At 40.9% G+C, this 26,499-nt stretch overlaps 1 protein-coding gene across 5 annotated transcripts in view; it reads right to left on the bottom strand.

Annotated features, from left to right (window-relative positions):
• Positions 1–26,499, bottom strand: part of LOC133874895 (molybdenum cofactor sulfurase) — a 103,100-nt gene that overhangs the window by 21,064 nt on the left and 55,537 nt on the right. For all 5 annotated transcript variants that reach the window (XM_062312794.1, XM_062312790.1, XM_062312789.1 and 2 more), the window contains exons 11-15: positions 24,066–24,168; positions 19,163–19,279; positions 7,523–7,600; positions 7,343–7,444; positions 6,910–7,009 (exon numbers count right to left, since the gene is read on the bottom strand). In XM_062312794.1, coding sequence (XP_062168778.1) covers positions 6,910–7,009; positions 7,343–7,444; positions 7,523–7,600; positions 19,163–19,279; positions 24,066–24,168 — 500 coding nt within the window. The remainder of the gene's footprint in view (positions 1–6,909; positions 7,010–7,342; positions 7,445–7,522; positions 7,601–19,162; positions 19,280–24,065; positions 24,169–26,499) is intronic.

The following is a 26,499-nucleotide window of genomic DNA, read 5'->3' as shown; positions in this document are numbered from 1 at the left end:
TTGGGAGTTCATAATTTTATTTAGTTTAATCGAACTCTTTTGGGAAAATGGTTGTGGAGGTATACTAGGGAGGGAGAGGCATTATGAAGATTGGTGATTAAAGCAAAATTTGAGAGTCTGAGTGGTGTTTGGTGCTCAAAAGAGGTTTTGGGGACTTTTGGAGTGGGCGTGTGGAAACATATCAAAAGGGGGTGGGATAAGTTTAACAACTTTGTTCGATTTGAGGCGGGGCTTGGGCCTATAGTAAGTTTCTGTCATGATCTTTGGTGTGGGGATAGATCGCTGAAGCTATGCTATCCGGTTTTGTTTAGTGTTTCTAGGCATAAAGATGCAAGGGTGGTGGATAATTTGTTTATTCAAGATGGAGTTACCTAACGGAATGTCATCTTTACGCGATCAGTCCGAGATTGGGAGGTGGAGATGGTACTCTCTTTCTTCGAGCAGATGTATTCTATTCAGGTTGAAAATGGAGAGGATTGGTTAGTTTGGAGTCCCTCCAAGAGGGGTCAATTTGAAGTGAAGTCTTTTTATGGTGTTAATTAGATAAGATGGCCCCTCATTTTACTTATATAAAAAAAAAAAAGATGGCCCCTCATTTCCTTGGAAGAGTATTTGGAGTGTCAAGGCTCTGTCGAGGGTGGCATTTTTTTTTTATGGATAGGAGCATTATGAAAAAATTTGACACATTATAATCTATGAAAGAGGAATGCTGTGGTGGTTGAGTGGTATTGTATGTGTAAGAAGAGTGGGGAGTCCATTGAACATCTATTACTTCATTGCGAAGTTGCACGTGATCTATGGAGTTACATTCTTACTTTTTTTGGGGGAGAGTGGATTATGCCGCGAAGGGTGCTGGAATTGTTGACTACCTAGGGCAATTCGTTTGTGTGTGTCCAACTAAGGAAGTTTGGCGATTAGTTCCGTTGTATTTAATGTGATGTTTTTGGCGTGAGAGGAATGCTCGGAAGCTTTTGCTTAACATGTTCAATGGACAGCGACACATCATAGCTTGAGTGTTTTTCACTTATGCAGATTTTTTGTATTTATTTTATATTCTTTCCTATTAGGGGTTCTCTTGTATACTCCTTGTGTATTAGAGTTGTACCCCTCTGCGCCTTATTAATGAAATGACATTACTTATCAAAAACAAAAATATGGTTAAGTTAGAGTTCAGATCTTGGGAAAGGATCCTCTTCCATCAAGCATTTGGCTATGTTCAGAATGAGGAGAGTTGCAGCGGTGCCATGTTCCACTCTTCTTCCCAAGAAAGATGGTCAGTCTTGGTTATTGCATCTCACCGCACTCTGGAAAAGGGGAATTCTAAGAGTCATGATAACAGAAAAGCAATGGATGCTACTTAGGATGAGAAGGATAAGTTGTTTCATGATTACATACTTGAGAGACTTGTTTGCGACTTCGTGGTCGCCCAAATCGGGGTAGAGGAGGTTGTTCTGGTGGTATTACTTGACCTTATGCTAATCACTCTTCAACCATTGATCAAACACCTGCTCCAAGATCTCCTAGTCCTAACAGTGTGGCGCTAAGCAAGGAAGAACTGGAAACCTTCCATCAGTTGATTTCAAAACTAGAACCACCTAACACTGCATCCTCCGCACATTCAAGTACTTCAAAGCTTCATGGTCAGAATGAAGTATAAATTCTCTGGAGAGTAGATAATGACTCCAATGCTCCAAGGCACGAACAAGAGCATAGAATTATTTGTCATAGGTGGAATACTTCTTTCGGGAGTCATTGAGCTTTTCACCGAAAAAGGCAATTGGCTTGCCTTCTTGGTTGAGAACACCACCAATTCCCAGATTAGAAGCACCACAATCAACTTCAAACAATTTGGAGAAATTTGGAAGCATAAGGGTGGGTGCCTCCGTTATTTTCTGCTTGAGAAGTTCAAAGCTCTTTTGGGCTTCTTTCGTCTACTTAAACATCCCTCCCTTAAGGCATTTTGTGATGGGAGCAATAATGGTGCTGCAGGTCATAAAAAACTTGCAAATTTTAAGCAGGAGTCTACTTGAAACCACAGGATTCAAAGCCCACCTTCCATAAAAACTACTTTAATATTAAAAGGTCATAAACTACTCGTACACGTTTTGTCTAACTAATGTCAGCTTTTACCACTGCAAATTCTAGATTAAGCATTTTACTTGTGTGAGTGGAAGTGTGCATGTGTACGAGATGATTCGTACTTACAAGTTCAGTAAAACAGTACCTAAAATGTGATCAAATCCATAAGCCAAACATGAATCAAATTATTAAAACTTCAATAGCTTCTATATTGTTCTGGTTTTATACTGTACATAGGAATATGAAGTCGTCACCAGAGTGAAGCCAAAAAATATTTCTAGTGTTGGGGGTAAGGGGAAACACTATACGTTGATATCAGAAATACCAGCACAAGTGGCAACGCAGCATACATCACAAGGTGGCCCAACTCATGCATGCAGAGTATGAAGTTGGTGCATGTGTGTGACCAAGTTACCCGATAAAGAGCATTAGATTTTCACCTCATTGATATATGGTTTTTCAAGTTTACAAATTTACAAACTATTCAAACTTGTATCAACAGTGACATCAATGACATAATATGAATGATAAAAGGTCAATTACCCATTGCCTGGTACTTGAAGCTGCGCATGGCAGCCCAAAACTTCACAATATGATTAATTTTTTTTTATTATTATTATTTTTTTAATAAGTAAAGATTTTATTAAAAGCACAGAGGGGCTCAATACTAGTACATAGGAAATATTCTGGAGAAGGCGAAGTCTGTCTAGTTACAGGTGCACTCTGTCCCATATCCAGGATAAGGCTATCCCTAGCTCCAGTCGTGTTGTTCCAGAATAGGATATCCACGGTTTAGTTTGGTCCGGTCCAGAACTTTACTGCCAGTTCCGTCCAGTTCATGCCCTTTTGATTTAGTTAGCTTCCGGTTCAGTTCAGCTTTGTTTATTTCGTCCGGTTCAGTATGTTTTAAGACTGGTGAGTCGTTTTTAGACCGGTTCAAGTGTGTTTAAGACCGGTTTAGTGTGTTCCAGGTTCAATTCAGTGTGGTTTCAGACCAGTCATTGGTGTTTTGTCCGGTTCAATTTGTTTTAAAACAGGTTCAATAGTTTTCTTCCAGGTTCAGACGGTTTGGAGATCAGTTCAGTATTTTTTTTTTTTTATAAGTAAGAAAACTTTATTAATAAAAGCGTAAGGTGTCCCGAAGTACATAGGAAGTATACACAGGAACAACCAATGCTAATCCGCAAAACCCACAAAACCTAAACCCCATAAGCCAAAAAAACACCCAAAAGAAAACTACAAAAGGGCCCAACTAAGATACAAGGCAACCCACCACCCGCCAAGGCACACCAACCTGCGCCATGTGTGCCTTGCCTTTCCGCAGTTCAGTTTTTAACAGCCGGTTCAATTGGTCTTTGTCTGGTTTAATTTTTGACCCATTCAGTAACTTTTCGCCTGGTTCAGTGTGTTTTTCACTCGGTTTAGTGGTTTTCTTTCCGGTTCAGCACATTCAGTGGTTGGTTCTTGCTATTTCTTGACTGGATTAGATGGTTTTTCAGCCGATTCAATTGTTTTTCGACCCGTTCAAGTGGTTTCTTCATCAGTTCAAGTGGTAGCACGATTAGGCTAGATGGAGCACCCATCGGGTTTGTTGCTCAAGTGGAGCAGTTCCCGTTCAAGTTTTCATTGTTGTTGGTTGTTTGTTATTGAGATCCAACCGGCCTTAGTGTTTTGCGGTGAGATCTGATTAAATCTTGGTTGTTGGTTGTTGGTTATCGAGATCTGACCGGCCTTGGCATTTTGCAGTGGGATCCGATCGGCCAAAGTGTTTTGCGATATCTGACCGGCCTAGGTGTTTTGCGGTGGTTTCGGACCAGTACGGTGGTTTCGGACCAGTAAGGTGGTTTTCGGTGAGATTCTATCAGCCCTGGTGTTTTGCGGTGAGATCCGACCGGCCTTGGTGTTTAACAGTGGTTTCCGACCGGTTTTTCGTGTTTTTCGGTGACATTCTACTAGCCTTGGTGTTTTGCGGCTAGATCCGGCCGGCCTTGATCTTTTGTGTTGAGATTCGACTGGCCTAGGTGTTTTGCGGTGGTTTCTAACCAATTAGTTGTTTTGCGGTGAGATTTGATTTACTTTTGGTGTTTTGCAGTGAGATCTAACTAGCCTTGGTGTTTTGTGGTGGGTTCCAACCAGTCGGCCTTGGTGTTTTGCGGTGAGATTTGATTTACTTTTGGTGTTTTGCAGTGAGATCTAACTAGCCTTGGTGTTTTGTGGTGGGTTCCAACCAGTCCTTCGTACTTTCCGACAAGATCCTACTAGCCTTGATGTTTTTTGGCGAGATCCGACCGCATGTTGTAGTTTTCCGATGAGTTCTCGACCGGCGTTGAAGCTTTTAGCGAATTTACCTGTTATATTTATTTTTATCAGTCTTTGTATTGTTTGCTCTAAGCTGTTCCAGCTCGAGGGGGAGTGTTAAGAGTACGTTTTTCCAGGTGTTTTTTCGTTTGCTTGTTTCTTCCAAGCTAAGCGTATATGATATATATGCTCCAGCTTGAGGGGGACTGTTAGAAGAGTCATTAGGGTTTGGGAGTATTTTGGTAATTGTAATGTTCCCCTAAACTTATATTACAAGATGTGTGTGTAGGCTACAAAACAAGTTGAATACAATAAGTTGAATAGCCTTCACCTTTTTCATCTAAATCGTTCAAACAAACTACAACAGGGTTGAAGCCGACGGCGATACATGACTACCTTCCTTGGGCCAAGAAAACACTCTCATTTTGAAAATAAATGGGCCTCCACATCCTCTTTCCCATTAGGCTTCATCACCTTAAGCCCTCTGGGTTGAAAATAACTCAAGCCCAAGAACCCAATGGCATGATTTAACATTACCTTCACCTTCCAACAAAACAATTGAAGCCTTCTCTCTCAGGTCCTTAAGATTGGCCTCTGTTGGGCTTTCAATCTCGGGCCCAAATACATCGAAGCCCATCTCTAATTTATCCAACCATTGATCTACTTCTTATTTAAGTGAAATCAAGAAATTCTCCGGGCAATGTCTATGCCTCTTTCCTTCCAAAACCTTCCAAACCCTTCAATGTTTGTATCCCTGAATTGCCCACAATACCCCTGATCGTAGTCTCTATTTCCTATAAGCGTCCCTTCCTACCAAAGCATCCACATATGACCGCCATCCATCCACCGCCGACTCCTAACTCCAAACTCCTTTCTGCTCAAAATACTTCACCACCTTCCTCATCTGTGAAAGCAATTGCCCCACTAGTACCTTCTCAGCCCTCCGAGATTATAATGAAGCTACGCCGCCCTCCTACACCGTATTCTGAAAGCTGTAAGAACCTTCCTTGCCTATTTGCTTGCGTCTATGCAACATACTCGAAGAGTCCTACATAAATCTCAATTTATCTGCTTTAAACAATTTCGCCACTGTATTAAACAACCATACCACGCTCAGCTTGCCCAACATCACCGCTTAATAAGCTCCTCTACTCCTCTCGGCAAATCGGACTCCACCGTTCCCAACTTTTGATAGAATCTCAAACAACTTAGCTTCGCCGTAAAAATAGCCCAAATAACCCATCGATAGTCGACGAAAACAAAAACTACAAAACTACGATGGCAATCCGCGTCATATTATTCTAACTACAAAATGCTAGAAACTGAATTTTCACAACTATCCTACAATGCTGACATTGCAATTCCAACCAACTCTTGGATTAGACATTGTTAAAAGTAAAATAAAAAATTTTAGGGGTTAGACGAGACTTTCACGTCAACATTGTGAGTTACACGTCACCAATGGTCAACACTTATGACAACCATTCTTCACTTACATCATAGATGACAACATAATGATGACTCCAAATTGACATTAGCAATAGATCAGGGGTGATTTGCAAGAATCTTATCACACCTTCCACATTTATGGGACTAACTAAGATTAATTATTACTTTTAATACAAAGGGTATACAATGCTAGTGCTTAATGTGGCAGCTTGTCCGAATGGAACCCTAATACCAACTACAGAGTAGTTAGAGGTGTTAAAACCACAACTTATCCCAAAAGCTTAAGCTAGTAGGAATGATGAATTTAATCATTTAATTTATATTTTAACACTTCCCTTCACGTGTGGACTCAAACTGCCCCTTAATAAATGAAGTCTAACACGTAAAAGATTTAATTGAAATATGAGGTAAATGACAGAGACATGGTTCAAACTCAGAACCGCTGTCTCTAATACCATGTTAAATCACCACTTATCCCATAAGCTTAGCTGATAAGAAATGGTAAATTTAATCATTTAATTTATATTCTAACAATGAGAGAAACAGAGAGAGATATCTCTCCACCTTGGTGCTATAATGTGTTGAAAAGTCTCAAAACTGCCTATGTTATACTACATCATAAAGCTTTTCTTTTTCTTTTTTTTAATTTTTTTTTTTTTAAAAAAAAACTTTTCCAGACTAACATTGTGGATAGGATATGGCAACCCATATTTCAGCTTGTACTAATAATGTTATAGTGTTAAGTGTCACCTTCAAGAACCAAAAGACACAAAATGCCTTCGAGTTGTATGTACATCCTAAAAGATGCTTCATCCCAGTTAGGAACTTTGGCAGAATAAGCTTGACTCTAGAATAATTGTGACGTGACATGTAGGGAATAAGCATGACCAGAATGGCCATAAAACCTGCAAACGATTTCTTATCTGCATAAGAGCGCCCATAGTGTGGCAACATAATTAAATATATAGATTTGGACTTATTGATAATGAAAGAACAGTGGAACTTGGGTGGAGAAGATGGTTAGGATTTGAATTAAATTTCAATTCATACAGAGCAAAGTATGAAGCAGCATGAAAAGGTAACCTTCGTCTGGAAAGGGGATGGACATTTCTCTAAAGTGATACCCACATCCAGTTTGATTTGGCAATGATACAAAGGAACTTCTCACGAAATCAATAAATTTCTGCATATATAACAAGAACGAAAAATAAGACAGAAAAAGAAAGATCCAACAAAATATTTTAAAAATTTATGATTTATTCACCTACATCTACAATATGTAATCTAACAATCGAAATTTTATTTGACAAAAAAAAAAAGAAAAAAGAAAAAAAGAAAAAAGTGAGCTATCTATGAAATTTCAAAGAAACTTATGCTAATTGGATGAAACTTGAAATATGCTCGGTATAATTTACCTAGAATATGTTCATGACATCATGAAAATGAAAGGAAATGCAGAACCATGAGAAAGGGTTCTTTAAAATTCGAGCATAGGCTTCGGGATAGCAAAATCTACCTTGGCATCTTCATATGTTGACATATAACCAAAGGACACTCTTACAGCTCCCGTTGGTTTTCCATTAACTACATCATAGTCATCCCAGCAAACATGGCCAGCCTAAACTCAAAAGTGGAATTGTTAGGCCAGGAAACCTTTATTATCATATAAAGATGAGCAGATATGAGCCACAAATACCTCAACATTTGAAAGAAGATCTGAGTGAGACAAGTCAAGATATTTTGCACATGCTCCAGGATTGCAAAAGCATCCTGTCTACACAGGGAAAGCATGCAAAAGATACCAATCAGCATTTTGTCAAAAAATGAGATGTTAAACCACTTATCTTCATTTTGCGCATCTGAGGTCATCAAGAACTAATACAAAGGCGTAAAAAAATTCAACAATATAAAATGCACATGTCTTAGGGCAAGTGGAAACATCCAACAAATTATGCTTAAGGCTTGACAATGTGAGCACAAAAGAAAAGGTTTTTAAATGTAATCTTACAACCAATCATTTTGGTCCACATACTAAGATACAAAAAGACCAATTAACAGAAAAGGTAAATTAAATACCACATGATGCCAATGCCAGATTTGCTTTCTCTCCCAGATGGCGGGAGTCGATTTCTCCCAGTGGCTGCACTTGGTAGCGGGAACCCAAGTGAATATTAAAAAAAAAAAAAAAAAAAAAGTTCCTCTTAACCAGTGGTTACACAGCTCTAAGAATGGGTCTGGCAGGTGTATGCTCAATTCTCCAGTGGACACTGTCGTAGAAGACCGAACCCTTCAGTCCAAGTTCTGTGGTCCCTTCCTCTGGTGTCCTTTGTATTAGTCCTGAGGTTTCCACTTTCAAATCCTCAACCTTTTGAGTGCGCCAAATTGAGTGCTCAAAATGGATCAAGAGACAAATGTATGGGCTAGAAAAACTCTTGGGGGTTTCATATGAACGTTTTGAATAGGATATTTCGGAGTTGTTCTCTGAAATTGAATCAGATGGAAGACTCAAGGAAGGGGACACTCACAAGAGGCCATCTGGAAAGTTATTAATGTGCTTTTAATGTAGAGCATTTGGAGAGGAAGAAATTGACTCTTCCTTTTTTTTTTTTTTTTTTTTTTTTTTTTTTTTTCTGATAAGTGAGTGCAGATTTTATAAATAACAGCGTAAGGCGCCCCTAGTATACACGGAGTATACAAGAAACAAATGCATCAACACCGACACGACCCAAGCAAAATCCACGTGAAACCCAAATCCCAAAAAATAGTAGAAGCCCCCGTCGAACACCCAAACCAGCTCCGAAAGCACCCCAACCTAACAAACCCCCCAAAACGCACCAGAAACCCCGAACACCCCTAAAAAAAAAACCAACAAACCCAAAACCCGAGCTGACATAAGCCGACAAAAAAAAATTACAAAAGAAATGCCAGAAATAAAGGGGAGAAAAAAAAAAAAAAAAAATTAGAGATGGTGGATTGTGGCGCCACACTCGCCGGCGCGGCACGGAGCCAGTGGGAGAAACCAACGGAACAGCGCGGATCGACTCCTCTTTGAGGACTGTAAGTCCAATGTGCTCTATTTAAAATCCTCCTTTTTGAAATCTCTCTTAGACTGGGCTCTAGGCAATAGAGAATTAAGAAGGTTAGTTTGCTCCATAAACTATGATGCGAACAGTGGCGGTGCTAGCCGAGGTAGAGTTAAGGGGAGAGTTGCTAGTTTTTTACAAAACCCAAGTTGTTATCACCTTCTAGAGGGGCTTCCGGTGGCATATTGGTTATGTGGGATATGTGGGTGGTGGAGAAAATCAAAGAGTGTGTTAGGGAGTACACTACAGCTTGCTCCTTCAGAAATGTCAAAGTTTCTCTTGCACTTCTTTTTTTTCTAGGCAATGTAATTTATTAAAAAGCGTAAGGCACCCCTAAGTAGGCAATATATACAAGAGACTCCAAAAAAGCAGAAGAAACCCTAACGATATAGCAAGAACACCCAAAAATCCCACACCTGAAAAGCCCTCAAACCCTAAACCCACAAAACAACAAAGTCCAAAAACCCCCCGAGGCACTCAATGCTAGAAAGCGTGAGTCTTACCTTTCCCCCACCTAGAGGGTGCTCCATTGGCATCATTGTTGATGGAGCATTCTAAGTTCAGAAGCTCCCTTCTACCCTTTTCCTTTTGAGGGGTAACATCTAAGCTGACATCGATCCCCTCACATGGATCCCCCATAAAAGCCCAATCCAAACGGCTGGCTGGGGGGAAATCACCCAAAGAGTAAGGAAAATCATTATGTTCCCTACCCCAGAAATCTCTGTCCACCTCTCACTATCCACCAACACCGAAGATGGACTGAATCCAATTGGCCACTTTTGGGATTGAACCAAGCCTGTCACCTTACCAAAAGAGAGAAGTGGGGCACAGAACACTGGCACTACCTTGGCGATCAAGCTATCACTTAACGGGTTTAGAGGTCAGCAAAGATGGCGACCCTAAATCAACAGCCCCAAGCCCTCCCAGAGCCAACCCTAGTATTCAAGTCTACATCAGAGACCCTAATTGTAGGAGTGGATGGAGGAGGGGCCACACCCGAAGCTTCCTTGCTCGAACCCATAATTAACCGACAGGGACAAAGGATTGAGAAAGCCATGTCGCAGAAGACTCTTCGCCGGTTTAGGTTTCCCTCCATCACTGGGCTGATCCACCATAGTAGACGATGCCAAAATCTGATATTCCAGAGTACTCTAGATGAACATTGACGACGACCTTGTCATCCAGGGAACATCGGCGACACCAGAACTTGTCGGGGCAGACCCAATAGAGACCCCTGCCAAAATCTATGGGACCAGACAAACCATTAGAGGAGCCTCCATCAAAGTCTTCGACATCCCCGAGACCTGTCACTGGTATTTTTCTGAAGCAAAGCTGAGAATGGAAGTATGAGAAAGAACCGAAGAGTGTGGAAGCTTGGAGAAGCTGAGGATAAGGTTGTCGGCTTAAGGGAGATACGTGGCAGAATATTGGCGGTAGCTCATGTGTGGGAGACAGCTAGGTCTCACTCACACGGGTGAAACGGTTCCATTTGGGAGCTTGAAGGCTTCAGGCTTTTTATGTAGATAAGCTAGTTGTTTTGATCAAATAATCAGCCTAGTCATTTTTGGGCCATTTCATGCGTTTTGTAAGGAACCGAGTTTAGACGGTATATAAGCTCAACCGGTAGGAATATTACCTAACTTTTGAATTGTGTTTTGGAGGTATTGGCATCCTCGAACTTCCTTCTTCCATTTGAATTTCCTTCTTCCAATTCCATCTAGTTCTTCTCTAAATTTCCAATAAACCAGAAAACCTGTTACAAATACCGAGAACATTTCCCGAATACTCTGGAATTGAGTCTCCTTCAACTTCTGCATTTTCTGCGTATCAGCTTGCAAACTTTGGATCTATGCAGCAGTCTGTTTGTTCACCTCATCCTGATGAAAATCGTGAGCCTGCAAAACTCCCGCCAACTCCTCACGAGTAATCAAATCAATACGAGATTGCAATGCAAGTTCTTTGGCCATAGTGGTAGATTGAGTTTTCATAGACAGTGGATCAAAGGCTTTGATACCAATTTGTAACAGGTTTTCTGGTTTGACAAAATATTGACAAAATATTATGTGAATGGCTGAGTTTAGCCTTGAGTTCTGTTTATTATATAGACGTTACATGAATACTATACATGGAAAAATAAAGTCCTGCATGATTCTAGCCTTCTACGTACAAACTATACAAAATAAGAGACGGAGAAATAAGGAAAGAATAAGGAGAAATAAGGAAAGAAATAATGGACAATTATGGACAGCTGTCCATTGACAGCCCCCCTCAAATTGATGCAGGGTGATCAACAAGCATCAATTTGCCACTTAGGAAGCAATGTCGATGACGAGTGAGCGCCTTGGTGAAAATATCTGCAATTTGGAGATCAGTGGAAATATGTGGAAGAGTGATAATCCTAGCTTCAAAGGCTTCCCGGATAGAGTGACAGTCCACTTCAATATGCTTGGTGCGCTCATGATAGACAGGATTGGCCGTGATCTGAATAGCACTGGTATTATCGGCATGTAGAGGTGTAGCATCAGTCTCAATAAAATCTAATTCAGCAAGCAAACCACGAAGCCAAATAATTTCTGAGCAAGCAAGAGACATAGCGCGGTACTCAGATTCCGTAGATGACTTAGAGACTCTGTCTTGCTTTTTACTTTTCCAGGAGATCAAGGCATCACCTAAGAACACACACCAACCAGTGATAGAGCGACGAGTATCCGCACAACCAGCCCAATCAGCATCACTATAAGCGGCAAGACGAGGAGAATTGCCGGCAGGAAAGAATAAACCACGGGTAGAAGTACCACGAACATAGCGTATAATTCTTCGGACAGCAGTCAAATGTAGATGACGAGGAGCCTGAAGAAACTGACTGACTTGCTGAACAGCAAAGGAAATGTCCGGTCTAGTAATGGTGAGATAAACGAGGCTTCCCACCAACTGCCGGTATAGGCTGGGATCAGCAAGTCACCCTCCTCTTTGCGAAGCTTGACATTTAATTCCATGGGAGTATCGACGGGAGGAGCCTCTTGAAGACCAGCTGTTGCCACCAAGTCACTAGCATACTTATGTTGATTGAGAGAAATGCCGGAGGGACCACGATGCACCTCAAGACCAAGAAAATATGTGAGAGACCCAAGATCTTTCATATGAAAGGACCCCGAGAGATGAGTCTTGAGCTGGTCAAGTAAAATAGAATCGGAACCAGTGATCACAATATCATCAACATAAACCAATAGAAGAACAATACCCATGTCCGATTTCCGAAGAAACAAAGAGGTGTCATACTTGCTCTGCTTGAATGAAAATTGCAATAAAGTGGTGCGAAATTTATCAAACCAGGCCCTCGGAGCCTGTTTGAGACCATAAAGGGAGCGACGAAGCTTACACACATGTGAAGTCGGAGAAGAAAACAAGCCTGGAGGTGGCTTCATGTAAATACATTCTTTCAGATCCCCATGGAGAAAAGCATTCTTAACATCCATTTGATGTAGGGGCCAATCATTAGAAGCAGCAAGGGCAAGAATCGTACGAACAGTTGTCATTTTAGCCACTGGAGCAAAAGTTTCTTCATAATTGACACCATACTCCTGATTATTTCCAAGAGCAACAAGCCTAGCCTTGTAACGGTCCAAACTTCCATCAGATCGAACTTTGACTGAGTAAACCCATTTGCATCCCAGGGGCACAACAGTAGGAGGACAAGGCTCAATGTCCCAGGTGTGATTGGCTTCTAGAGCAGCAATCTCTTCCTGCATAGCCTGTCGCCAACAATCATGCTTGGCAGCATGTGAGTAACAGTTGGGAATATCAAAAGTGGCCAATGTAGCAATAAGGGCTGAAATAGAACTGTCAGCATTGGAAGAAGAAAAACCATACCTATCCGGAGGTACAGACACTCGAGAAGAGCGACGAACCAAAGGCTCAGGAGATGTTGCCACGGACTGAATCTGGAGCGCGGTAGGATCAGATACCGGGTGAGCAACTGGAAGAGGCTGTGGGCGGGAGCGTCTTGTATACACAATACCTGGTTTAAATCGGGAACTGACAGGAGGAAGATCAGAGAGCCACTCCTCAAAGGAGGGAAGAACCACAGTAGAGGACGATGACAGAAAGGACACAGGAAAGAAATGTTGGTTTTCAAAGAAAATAACATTCCTAGAAATACGAGTACGACGTAAGATAGGATCATAGCAAACAAATCCCTTTTGACACACATTATATCCCAAGAAAGCACAACGGACAGATTGAGCTGATAATTTATGTCGCTCATGAGGAGGTAAATGAACAAAGCATACACAACCAAAAGTACGAAGATTATCATAACTAGGTTGCTTAGCAAATAAGCGGAAATAGGGAGACTCCATATGTAGAACTTGAGAAGGTAAACGGTTAATCAAGTGAGTAGCAGTTTTCATAGCCTCGACCCAAAACATGGACGGAACAGAAGATTCTAACAAGAGAGTACGTACCACATCAAGAAGATGACGATTTTTACGTTCGGCAACTCCATTTTGTTGAGGAGTAGAGGGACATGAACGTTGATGAAGAATACCCTTAGATGCCAAGAAAGCCTGAAACTCAGTAGACAAATATTCACCACCAGAATCGGTGCGTAATGTTTTAATAGAAGAAGAAAATTGATTGGCAACATATGCAAAGAATTCAGTAAAAATACGAAAGACCTCAGATTTAGAGCGAAGAAAATAGACCCAAGTAAATCTGCTATGATCATCAATGAACGTCACATAGTATTTAAATTTTTCATGTGAACTTACGGGAGAAGGACCCCAAACATCACTATGGATAAGTTCAAAACAGTGAGATGCCCGACTAGCATGCAAAGGAAAGGGAAGAATTTTGCTTTTACCAAGTTTGCAAGAAGCACACTCAAGAGAGAAAGAAGAACCATTTTTATTACCAAGCAAACCAAAATTCAATACATGAGATAAAATCTGAATATTGGGATGGCCCAAACGACGATGCCACACCATACTAAGATCGGAAACATTATTACAAGCAAAAGACTTAATAGAAGAAACTGGAGACGAAACTGGAACAGGTAAAAATAGTGGAAACAAGCGCCCCACTTTAGGTCCCTTCGCGATCTGCTCCCCCATTACCTGGTCCTGCACAACACAACCATCACCAGAAAATTTAACATCACAATTGTTTTCAACTAATTGACCAACCGAAATAAGATTTGTGGAAAGCTGAGGAGCAAGAAACACATCGGTGAGCGTAGGAGAGACATCTCCTACAGCAGCTATAGGCAGAGAACTGCCATTGGCAGTCTGAATAACAGAGTTACCAGCATAGGGTCGAACATGGCGCATAGCGGTGGGAGTAGGAGTCATGTGATTAGAAGCGGCCGAGTCCACATACCAGAGTTTAGGGGAATGTTTACCTTGAAACCCCATTGTAGATAAGGCTGAGATCAGAATCTGTTGTACCATTTCTGGGGTGCAAAAATCTGGTGGAGGGGCAGCAGGAACAGCAGTGGGCGCAGCAAGAACTGAAGTCTGAAATGCCTGGGCTGGACGATTTGAGGGACGAATACGACATTCCTTGATAATGTGACCCTTCTTCTTGCAATAAGAGCAGAATTTCTTATGACAATTAATAGCAATATGCCCAGACTCCTTGCAGCAAAAACACTGCAACGGTCGAGAATGCATAGGCGGTCCACGGCCTTGGGCAGAGAAGGCCACAGTGGCAGCCCCCGAACTGCCATGAGATTGCGCCAAAATAACTTGAGTACTAAGACGTTGTTCTTCACGAAGTAACTCACCAAAACAAACATCAAGAGAGGGAACCGGAGAGCGATTCAGCAAAGAGGAGCGAACAGGTTCATATTCTGGGCAAAGTTTCATAAGAAACTGATCACGCTGTGTAGTGGCGTGAAGAGTTTGAATAGCAGAAAGAGCGGCAGTAGGAACGTCCGCAGTAACCAAGGCCGCATATTCGTGCCAAAGAGTCAAAAAACCCGAGTAATAATCTTGGATGGAAAGGCTATTATGCTGAAACATGGCAATTTCATGTTCCAACTGAAAGCGACGAGCATCATTGACTTGATGATAAACCTGCTTCAAATAAGCCCACATGGCTTGAGCAGAGCGATGAGGCCGCAGGTGAGTGACAATATGAGGCTCCACCGAACCAAGAAGCCAGGACATGATACGGGCATCAAGCACAGCCCAGGACGGAGAAGACCCGTCAGCCTTAGATTTTTCAGAAGTTGACGATGAGTCAACATCCGTGCCATCAATATGAACCCAAAGCGCCTTGCCCTTGAGAAAGAACTCAAACTGAAATGCCCAGGTAGCATAATTGGTGCCGGTAAACTTAACACACACAGGAGCTGAATCCATAGGGAAGAAAAAAAAGAGACTCTGCAGAGAAGAGAAAGTCTGCCGAGAACGTCACTGAGAGGGACAACCCACACTGTTGCCCAGAGAAGTGCCGAGAAAACCACCGAGAACCACACAGAGACTGCCGAAACTACCAACCCAAGCTGCAGAAAACGATTTCGAGAGACTGAGGCCGAGAACCACCGAGAAACCGAGAAGCCACCGAGAAACCAAAAACTGCTGGGAAACCGAGAAACCACCGAGAAGCCACGAACCGAAAAAATCAGGAAGCAGAAAAATTTAGTAATTGTGCTCTGATACCATGACAAAATATTGACAAAATATTATGTGAATGGCTGAGTTTAGCCTTGAGTTCTGTTTATTATATAGACGTTACATGAATGCTATACATGGAAAAATAAAGTCCCGCATGATTCTAGCCTTCTACGTACAAACTATACAAAATAAGAGATGGAGAAATAAGGAAAGAATAAGGAGAAATAAGGAAAGAAATAATGGACAATTATGGACAGCTGTCCATTGACATGGTTTAATTGGAAATTTAGAGAACAACTAGATGGAAATGGAAGAAGGAAGTTCAAATGGATTGATCTGAAATTGAAAAGACTGAAAAGAGGCAAGTTCGAGGATGCCAATCCCTCCAAAACACAATTCAACACAATTCAAAAGTTAGGTAAAATTCCTACCGGATGAGCTTATAGACTGCCCAAACTTGGTTCCTTACAAAACGCATGAAATAGCCCAACAATGACTAGGCTGTTTATTTGATCAAAACGACTAGCTTATCTACATAAAACGCCTGAAGCCTTCAAGCTCCCAAACGGCACCGTTTCACCCATATGAGTGAGACCCAGCTGTCTCCCACACACATGAACTACCGCCAATATTCTGCCACGTATCTCCCTTAAGCCGACAACCTTATCCTTAGCTTCTCCAAGCTTCCACGCTCTTTGGTTCTTTCTCACACTTCCGTTCTCAGCTTTGCTTCAGGAAAATACTTGTGACAGGACCATACCAACCGTCGGTGGAACCTCCGGCATATTCTTCATCAAAATCTCCGACGTCTCTGGAACCAGGTTGGACCTTGGCATGGTTATGGAACTAGGCTTAAGAGGCCCTTTGGAATAAAACAGGAGCTTGGACTTGGACTTACGAATGGGATAAGGCTTGGGCTTGTGCGATTGCCTAAAGGCCCAAGGACCCATCTTACACCCAATAGGCTTATGACTCATCCCAAGCTTCACCATCCCAGCCAAAATCGAAGCCATCACCCCTAGCACCTTCTCGAAGCTGCCCTTCCACGCCCAAAGGAGAGAAAATAGATCCTCCTTTTTGCTTTGCACAACCCTACTCCCATTAGCAGCATCACGTGATGAAATGTCTGCGGCATGACTGGTTCCATCTATTGTGCTGGACCTTCTCGACCAGATTCTCTTGTGGTGTCTCTGGAGGGAACATAATAATAAAAGTTTCAAGGGCAACAAGAGGACATTGGCAAAGTTATGTCTTTATTATTTAATACTCGGTATATTTGGACAGCTGCGTTTTTAGCTCCTTTTGTGCTCAACTTTCATGATTTCCTCGTTCTTTTTTCCCCTTCTATCTAAGTGTACCCAAGTTGCGCCTTTCACTTTTAATGATTTCTGATAAACAATCGGCATATATCATTAAAATCATAAGGCGTCCCTAAGTATACAGAAAATATACAAAATGAAGCACCTACCTAGCTAGAAGGAGCAAAGAGAACAAGAAACTCACTATAACTAATCATTAAAGGAGACAGATAAAAAGTTGTCCACAGATACAAAGTTTTGAAAAATATGGACTTGATCTCCTCCAAAGTCCACTTGCAATCCTCAAAACTTCTGTCATTATAATGATATTTCCATTACTTATTAAAAAATAATAATAATTCTCCTCTTTGAATCTTGTAGATCTTCTCAACTTTTTTGAGTTCAAACGTTTTTAGGGTAGCTGTCACTCTTGTATAGTTTCTGTGCGAGGACTTTGCCTTTTTCTTTTAACAAATTAGTATTCATAAAAAAATGATACCAATGGAAAGAACCAAAAAAGATCATTAATTACTAAATATACACATAGTTTATGGAAAAAATCAGGAAATGACTACAAGATGCTTGCTTAGTGCCACTGGTATACACATGGAAATCTACAATTAAATGGCATGACCAGCATACTAAACAGGAGAGGCCATAGTCAGCATGCTACATGGATTGGTGGAAACTACTGAGAATAAATTATTGAGAGCAATCAATTAAATGTTGAAGTAGTTCAAAGAAATTGGTGTCCCTTTTATTTCAATTTTTTGCTAAGCATTAATCAATTTTGAATACATTTATTCTTTTCAGGGAGCCATCTATGTCTTCCATTTTGGGGACCTTTATTACTTTTAAGGAGATATTTGTAGCCAATGGTCTGCTGACTTTTCAGCTAGGACTACTCATCCTTCTTCATCTTTTCCCTATCTCTCTTTTTTTAAGTTGCAGAAAACTACTGTTGATCAAAGATCATACTAGCCTCTCTAATTTTGTGAACATATCGCATAATCAGTTTGCCCTTTTTCTTTATGCATAATAAAAAATTTATTAACAAAGAAAAAAGCAAATCCCTTGTACACGAAGAGTATACAAGAGAGTCGAGGCCTTAGCTGCTGCTACAATCTAGAACACAAATCAGATCTACCAGATTCCCTAAGGAAAAAGCACATTGGCTTCGTTATCCTCAAAGAGTCAACGATTCCTTTCTCTCCAAATGGTCCACAATAAAAGAGTGGGAATAACTTTCCAGATAGCCTCTTTAGGATGTCCCCACCCTAGAAATTTCCAGTAATGGAGAAGCTGAAGGATGTTACTAGGCTTGACCCAAGAGACCCCGAAGCTGTTAAGAACTAAGTGCCAGATATCAGGGGTATACTCACAATGAAGATGATCAATAGTTTCTTCATCCGTTTTACAGAGGCAACACCAGTTAACTAGTTGGATTAATCTTACCCTGAGATCATATTCCAAATTAAGCAGATTTGTTTCTTCAAGCACCTATCATCCTCCTGTTCAAATTGCATCAGATTTTTACTCATCACGCCCCCTCCATTTTTTGCTCAGTCCTGATCTGCCACATCTCTCTTGCCATAAAATTTGGAAGGCCTTATCATGTTTTAATGAATTTTGCTAATGAAGAAAAATTGGCAACTATCATTAAAGGGGATATGACTTCGGATACACACACACACACACACACACACAGAGACTAGACCTATATGACTTTGGGTGATAAACACAATGGATGTCATGTACCGATCATGCACTGTCAGGTATAAACTTAAAGGTCCTGTCTAGAAGTTGAAAACTCAATTAAATGTCGAAGGCCATAGTCAAACAATTGGTGGATATAGCATATCGGGATGGTGTTCCATGGATGGATGATTTTTGGCTGTCGGTTCCTAGGATTGAAACTAGTAAGGCATTTAATTTATGACTATTGACCTAGTTAAGCAGCAAGCCTGCAACTAATTTGCTGAAATTTTTAACGTGTAAATTTCAGAAAGTTTGGAGTCTTAATAAACCTGCTCTCGGACTTATCCTTAACATCAACTTTGGTGATGTTAAGTGATCCTCAACTTAAAATAGAAGCTACTTGAGAAAATCAACTAACCACTCTTAATGGAATAAAAACATGAAATCAACAATTTCTTATGCAGCAAAAGTCAAATACACAAATAAAATAACAAAATCAAAATGAAAACAGTTGATGTAAGCATCGGTTGATTTATCAATGTAAACGAATAAAACATAAATGTGCATGGGCATTTCACAAAAGATTTATCAATGTAAACGAATAAAACATAAATGTGCATGGGCATTTCACAAAATTTACCCGTAACTGAATTTCAGATAAAGATGCCAGTTTTTCCACTTCACGGTATCCAAACCAAGAACGATCTGGCCTTTTCAAGTTGAATGAGACTATAGGACCCCACTCATGACATGATACCTAACAGAAATGCCATAACTCAAATCAGATCCTTTTCTACAATCCGGAACAAGTTAGAAGGAAAAAGATGCATATCCATCTAGCGTCATAATTACTTGATTTATCCAAAAGTAAATAACTAAACTAATCACTTTATATGAACAATAACATTTAGGGACTCCAAAAGAGTGTCATGATCCAAGTTGCATGCACAGCTCAAGCTAAAAACGAAAATGATATAAAGCGTTACTTCTTAAAAGAATGTTCACAACCAAAAACACAAAAGGGAGGAAGCCTGCATTCTGGAAAAATTAAGGCATCCTTGTTCCCCAAGAGTAGGGCGCTTTTGGCCTTCACCCAATCATTTTTTTTTTTAATAAATAATTTATTTCATTAAAAAGAAAAAAGGGGCACAATCTTAGTACACAAGATGTGTATACAAAGAAAGTCCCCCTTCAATGCTAAAAGAAAAACAAAAATCCACAAATTCAGAAAAATTAGAAAACCGAGAGATATATGCGCCACAGTCCAACTAAAAAGCGATTTGACCAGGTTGTTCTTAAGCTCTTCCCTTCTCTTCTCACAATCTTCAAAACATCTAGCATCCCGCTCTCTCCATGTACTCCATATTAAGCACAACGGTACTATCCTCCACAAATATAGAACTGAAAGTCTACCCCCTGCCCTCACCAACAATCTAACACTTGTACGACCCTTGCAGTCATCACCCAATGGACTCCAAATAGGGTGAAGATCGCACTCCACAATTCTATTGCAACTTCGCAATGGAGTAAAAGATGATCAATAGATTTTCCGACCCTCTTACACATCCAACACCATTCCACCACTAATACTCCTCTCTTTCTTAGATTATCCAATGTTAAAATCTTCTCATGAGCTGCCGTCCAAAAAAAAAAAAAAAAAAAAAAAAAGAAAAAAAAAAAAAAAGAACCACCTAAACTCTCTCAAAGGGACTTTAACTTTCCAAACATTCCTCCATGGAAAAAAAAACCCCCCAGCTAGATAACTCATAACTCATGAAAAAACGACCTCACCTTAAATTTCTTCCTCTTTGAAGGAATCCATCGAATACAATCTTCACTACCTTGTCTCCATCTAATTGAAACTTTTTTTTTCTTTTGATAAATAATTGTAATTTATAAAAATAGTGCAGAGGGGCGCAACCCTTATACACAGGAAGTATACAAGAGAGCCCCTAAAAGGGACGAACAAAGAATAATTTTAAAAAGTCTACATAAGTAAAGACACTCAAGCTATGATGGAACGCTATCCAAATATATAACGTATTGAGCAACCGCTTCCGTAGCTCCACCATAGATGTCTCTACATCTTCAAAGAGCTACGAATTCCGCTCCCTCCAAATACACCACAATAAGCACAAAGGAGCTAACCGCCAAGCTTCTTTAGCACGACCACACCCAATCGCCGCCCCCCAACTATTCAACAACTCCAACACCGTTCGTGGCATAACCCACTATACCCCAAATAAAATAAGAATGTAGCTCCAAAGATCCCGAGCGATATCACAGTGAAGCAACAAATGATCAATAGACTCCCCACTCTTCTTACACAAACAACACTACTCAATCACTATAACATTCCTCTTACGCAAGTTATCATGTGTCAATATTTTGCCCAAAGTAGTTGACCAAACGAAGAAAGCCACCCTTGTTGGAGCCTTAACACGCCATAATTCTTCCAGGGAAAAGAAGGAAAAGGTGGAACATCTTTCTTAATAAGCTCTTCATAGAAGGATCTCACCTCAAATAAACCTTTTTTAGAGGGATTCCACACTAACCTGTCACCCTCTCCATGTCGAGCCGAAATGGAGTATAGTCAATCGAAGAAAGAAAGGACCATATCCATCTCCCAATCCTGGATTTGTCGCGTAAAAAGAACATTCCACTGAATTACACCATTATGAACAGCCAAATTATCCCCCACCATCGCATCTTTGTTCCTCACTATACTAAAAAGAACTGGAGAGCATTGTTTCAATGATCTATCCCCACACCACCAATCATGCCAAAAACTAATATTTGATTCATTCCCCACTTCAAAACGAACAAAATTGCGAAACTTCTCCCACCCCCTCCTAATATGTTTCCATACACCCACTCCAAAAGAGCCCGACACCTCTTTCGAGCACCACCCACCCTTTAGACTCTCAAATTTGGCATTAATCACCAATCGCCATAAAGCCTCTCTCTCCCTACCATATCTCCACAACCACTTACCCAAGAGTGCTCCATCTAATTGAATATAACACACACAAAAATGCAAGCACGAAACCTACCTCCCAATCTTGTACTGATCTGACAAATGACACATTCCACTAAAGAAGGCCATTGGAAGACATCATATTGTCCACAACTCACGCCTCCTTACAACAAGCAATACTAAATAACTCCAGAAGAGCTTCCTTCAATGGCTGATCCCCACACCAAGCATCATACCCTGAACAATATTAGTTCCATCACCCACTTCATAACTAATATATCTCAAAAACACATCCCACCCCTCCTAATATGTTTCCACACTTAACACCAAAAGGCCCCGCTACCTCTTAGAACACCAACCACCACTCAAACTATCATATTTTGATTGGACAACCACCCGCCATAACGCCTCCCTCTCCGTAGCAAAACGCCATTACAATTTACCCAACAATGCTTGATTGAACCTAACCAAATTTCTTACTCCCAAACCACCATATTGCATAGAATAACAAATCATCGACTAATTAACTAGATGGAATTTAAACTCCTCCTTAATACCTCCCCATAAAAAATCTCTTTGCAGTTTCTCAATCCTATTTGCCACACCCATATGATAGGAAACAAAGATAGATAATAATAAGTGGGTAAATCGGATAAAGTACTTTTGATCAATGTCATCCTCCCTCCCTTCGACAAATATAGCCTCTTCCAGGCCACCAATCGCCTTTCCATCTTTTCTACAATATCATTCCATATAGTAGCTGAATTGTATGGCGCCCCAAAAGGAAGTCCTAGATATTTCATTGGTAGCACCACCACCCTACACCCAAATATCCCAGCCAACCTTTCTACATCATTCACCTAGTTCTCAATATCGTCTTATCAAGACCAAGATTTTGAAAATGGACAATTAATTATTTTCTATCACTATAAAGGAAAACAGATTGGAGCATAGATACATCACGATGACACTATAATAGATGCAGTACAGCTCTAAACCAGAACAGAGACAAGGCAGCCACTAAGAACAAAATAATCGATGCTTCTGGCACCAAATGTGGTGCATTGATGAAGCACTTACTGCCATCTGTTGCAAGGTCTTTAAAATTCATCACTAAAACAACCAAGAAGGATAAAGTTTTCTTTTAAACTAATATGTGTTTAAAATGCATGTAATTTTCACATGCATGTTTAATAGACCATGTGAGAATTATTGGAAAATGCATGTGTTCACATGCATTTTGGACACATGTCAGTTGAATAGATTGGGTTGGCGGAAACCCAGTTAGAGGAAAACTTTATCCAACCAGGAAAAGTTAAGGCCCTTTGAGGCTGAAGCTGGTTTGAAGGCAAAAATTAGGATAAGGCTAAAAGGTGATCCTCTGAGTTGCACTTGCAGGTTTGATTATAAAACCAAAATTTGATTACAAATAGATAGGAAAGAAGGGAAAAGAAAGAAAAAAGGAACCCAGAATCGCACTACGGACTCTAAGAGAGCATCACACCAAAGAAAAGATGCCTTAACATCCAGCAAAGCAACGAATTTTTCCATATCCTTCATGAGCATCAGAAAAATATTGCTACATAGCAAAAATAAGTGGCCACCATCAAAACTTGTGGACCAAGTTACCAAGTCAATATGCTTGGATCAAACGCAAACCCAAAAGTGAAAAAAGCCACAAAACTCACCCACCAGGCACATATTAGCCAAGAACAAAATCTTAAACCAACTAACAAGATGCTGGGAAAAACTTAAAAGAATCACAATTCCCTAAGTCACCAAACCTCAAAATTTTTCAAGTGGCCGACTGAACAGGCTTTACCCTTGTTTCAGACATACTGATACTGAAGATCCATATTGAATAATAATTAAAGAAATCCTCTGCAGCTTTAAATCAGAGTGATACTCAACAAATTCCATTTCTTCTAAGTAAGATCTTTTGGGCAGCCTTTCAAATTTGCATCACACTTTCAAGGTGGAATCAAGGAACTTAAGTAGTTTTTTCAAAAAAAATCTTTAAGCTTTTCGATTATTGATTGTACAACATCTAGTCATTCTATCGAAGAAAGGCATCTCAACTTGTAACCAATTGGAAAGTCCTTTTATTATGTAACTAGTTGGATGAGACCTTAATGGGAGTAAAATCCTACCCAAGAATTTGGTTTGCAACAACTTTTGCAGGAGTAGGGGACCAGAGTAACAGATAATTTAAGAATACAAGGAATCATTTCCAAGTAATCATGTTGAACAAGGAGGCTTAGTAATGGTCTGGGCTTCTTTTAGTGTAGAAGAGAGGTTGAAGTGAACTATTTCTATTCTGAATAGAAACAGCCAAATAGCAGAGTTAAAACTTCGTGAATTTATTCATGTTATTGGAAGGAATTTGAATCCCCATGCAGATAAAGCTTTGATAACTTCACCTCAGTTAATTGTAACACTAAGCTTTAAGTCATGAGCACTGAAATTGTGAAGAGTTCTCTGTCGGCTGACTGTTGTAGTAGATAAGGTGGTGCAGAATGTGGCATCTTTAAAAGAGTAACGTCAGCTATTAATTAACAAAATTCACCTTTAAACTGTCACTTCCGTATACTGTGCACACACTGGCTCCATTGTCATGCCTTAAGGCCAAAAGCGTCTTCCTCACATACATAGTAAGTGATGCTGTATGCCTGAAAGGTAATAGTGAAGTGCACTTTAGAACGTTGCGTGTTAAACTAAAACATGAATATTCAATCAAAAGAGAAAGGAAAACAAACTGCAAGGAGAACGTGTCAAATTGAACTGAATAATAACTGAAATAATAACAGAAGCAAGCGAGAAAAGAGACAGAGAATTTACGTGGTTCGGTTTATGACCTACGTCCACAGGGTAAAGCCCAAAGGGCTACATTGTGCTCTTATTAACTTGCATTGTCTACAATACAAAGATCCCTATTTATAGGGTTTAGAGTAAATACTAATATGGTAATCAAATCCCCATGATTTGATTACAATTCAACATAAATAGAAAATATTACAATATCAACCAAATAAGGAATATACGGAAAATATAATATATTTTCCATATATTCTAACATCCCCCCTCAAACTCAAGATGGAAGATTCTGAAATCTTGAGTTTGATTATTCTTCTTTCTCTGAAAACCTTGAACGGGAACTACTCCCCCTGAAAACCTTGAATGGGAATTACTACCCCTGAAAACCTAGAATCACCAATCAGAACCGGATCATACCCAGAATCGGCCGCTCAGATGGCCCCCTGAAAACCAGGAATCACCGATCAGAATCGGATCATACCCAGAATCACTGATAGGAATCGGCTACTACCCAAAATCAGCCGCTCACATAGAATCGGCCGCACTAAAAAGGGGACTTCCTCATTCGGAACCTGTCCACGCCAACGGATTCCACAACCGTGGAATGACACCACACCAAGGGACCGCATCAGAAACGGCCAACCACACAGAAGAGAGGAGCACCCACTGGAAACCCACTCTCTGATTCACTCGAAATACTACTTCAGAACTTTTTTTCTTTTCTTTTTCTTTTCTTTTTTAAACTCCCGGAAAAAAACACACCACACGTCGCACAAAACACACTGCACCACACACTGCCCCCTCCACGTTCACCGAGAACCGCACAACAACCGAAAACGAAAGCACAAGAACCAAACCCTCCACAGATGAATATTAAGTCAGCAACCGAACCCCACAGGATAGAACCGAGAACACCAGCAGAATAGCTGATCAGCAACCACCGATCACCAAAAAATTTAGAACCACGGGACCCAGCCTTCCAAAAAAAATTCACCGCACCTCAGCTTTCCACAAAAAAAAAAAAATTCAGAACACCGAATCGCCGAACAGGATTTCTCATCATGAAGAACACTAGAAGCGCCGAACAGGTCCGTGAAGAACCTGCCAGAAATTCACACGACCAGAAATTCACACCAAAAATCCACACCCAGGACACTGACACTCACCAAGGAATGAATAACACACTGATTTCACCCGTCCTCGTTCACCAGAAATTCACAGTAGGCCACGGGAGGCCACTCCAGAAATTCACGACACCCACGAGAATAACACGCCAAACAGAAATTCTCACAGGAGTTCACGACAAACTCCTTCAAAGAAACACAAAACCTACCTTTTTTTTTTCCGCAACCAAACAGGCTAAACAACACCCCTTCTTCCCCAAATAAACATAATCAAAACATATCCACCGAAAAAAACAGCTCGCGAGCCCGAGCCCGAGCCTCCAGTTCCAGCTCTCTCCCTTTTTACACCAGCGCTGGAACAGGATGAGAAACAATGCAAACCTCCGGAACCGGTTAAAACCAGAAAACCCAGCTATCCTTATCCAGGATAGGGGACAGCAAACAACCAGAACCAAACAGTGACAGTCTTCTCCAACCAACTTGCTGGGAACCAGCCGGGACTACCAGAACTCCCTGGAAACGCCACTAAACACAACAGAAGTCCCCGGAAAACTAAAAAAAAACATACGATGAAATCCACAGAACTCACCTCACCACCCGAACCTTCAAAAACAATTGCCCAGACCAGATTGGCTAGGCACAGTACTCGTCCGACAGCACACCCACCGCCGAACACCAGACCAGCACAACCTCTTAACCAGAGATCCCACCAGACTCGGCTAACAGCCACCAAACCAGAGACGACCGAGAACTCCAAAAGCAGAGAACCACCGCACCCCCGAGAGACCACCGAGAACTCAACAGAGACGGCCGACTCCTTCACCAAGACCGGCCGGGTTCACCAGAAACGGCTGAGAATTCCACAGAAACAGCCGACTTGCCGAGAGACCAAGAGACTGACCGGAAACGGTTGAGAATTCCACAGGAACAGCCGACTTGCTGCTACCCAGGAACGGCCGACCAAACACCACCGGAAAAAGGGCACAGCCGAACCACCAGGGACATAATCAAACAAAACACCAAAGGAACACGTCGAAAATCATCGGAAATCACACCAGGACC

The sequence above is a fragment of the Alnus glutinosa genome, chromosome 8 (assembly GCF_958979055.1).
Source record: "Alnus glutinosa chromosome 8, dhAlnGlut1.1, whole genome shotgun sequence".
NCBI lineage: Eukaryota > Viridiplantae > Streptophyta > Magnoliopsida > Fagales > Betulaceae > Alnus > Alnus glutinosa.
Note: the sequence above shows the minus strand (reverse complement) of the source record. Positions and strands in the feature narration are given on the sequence as shown.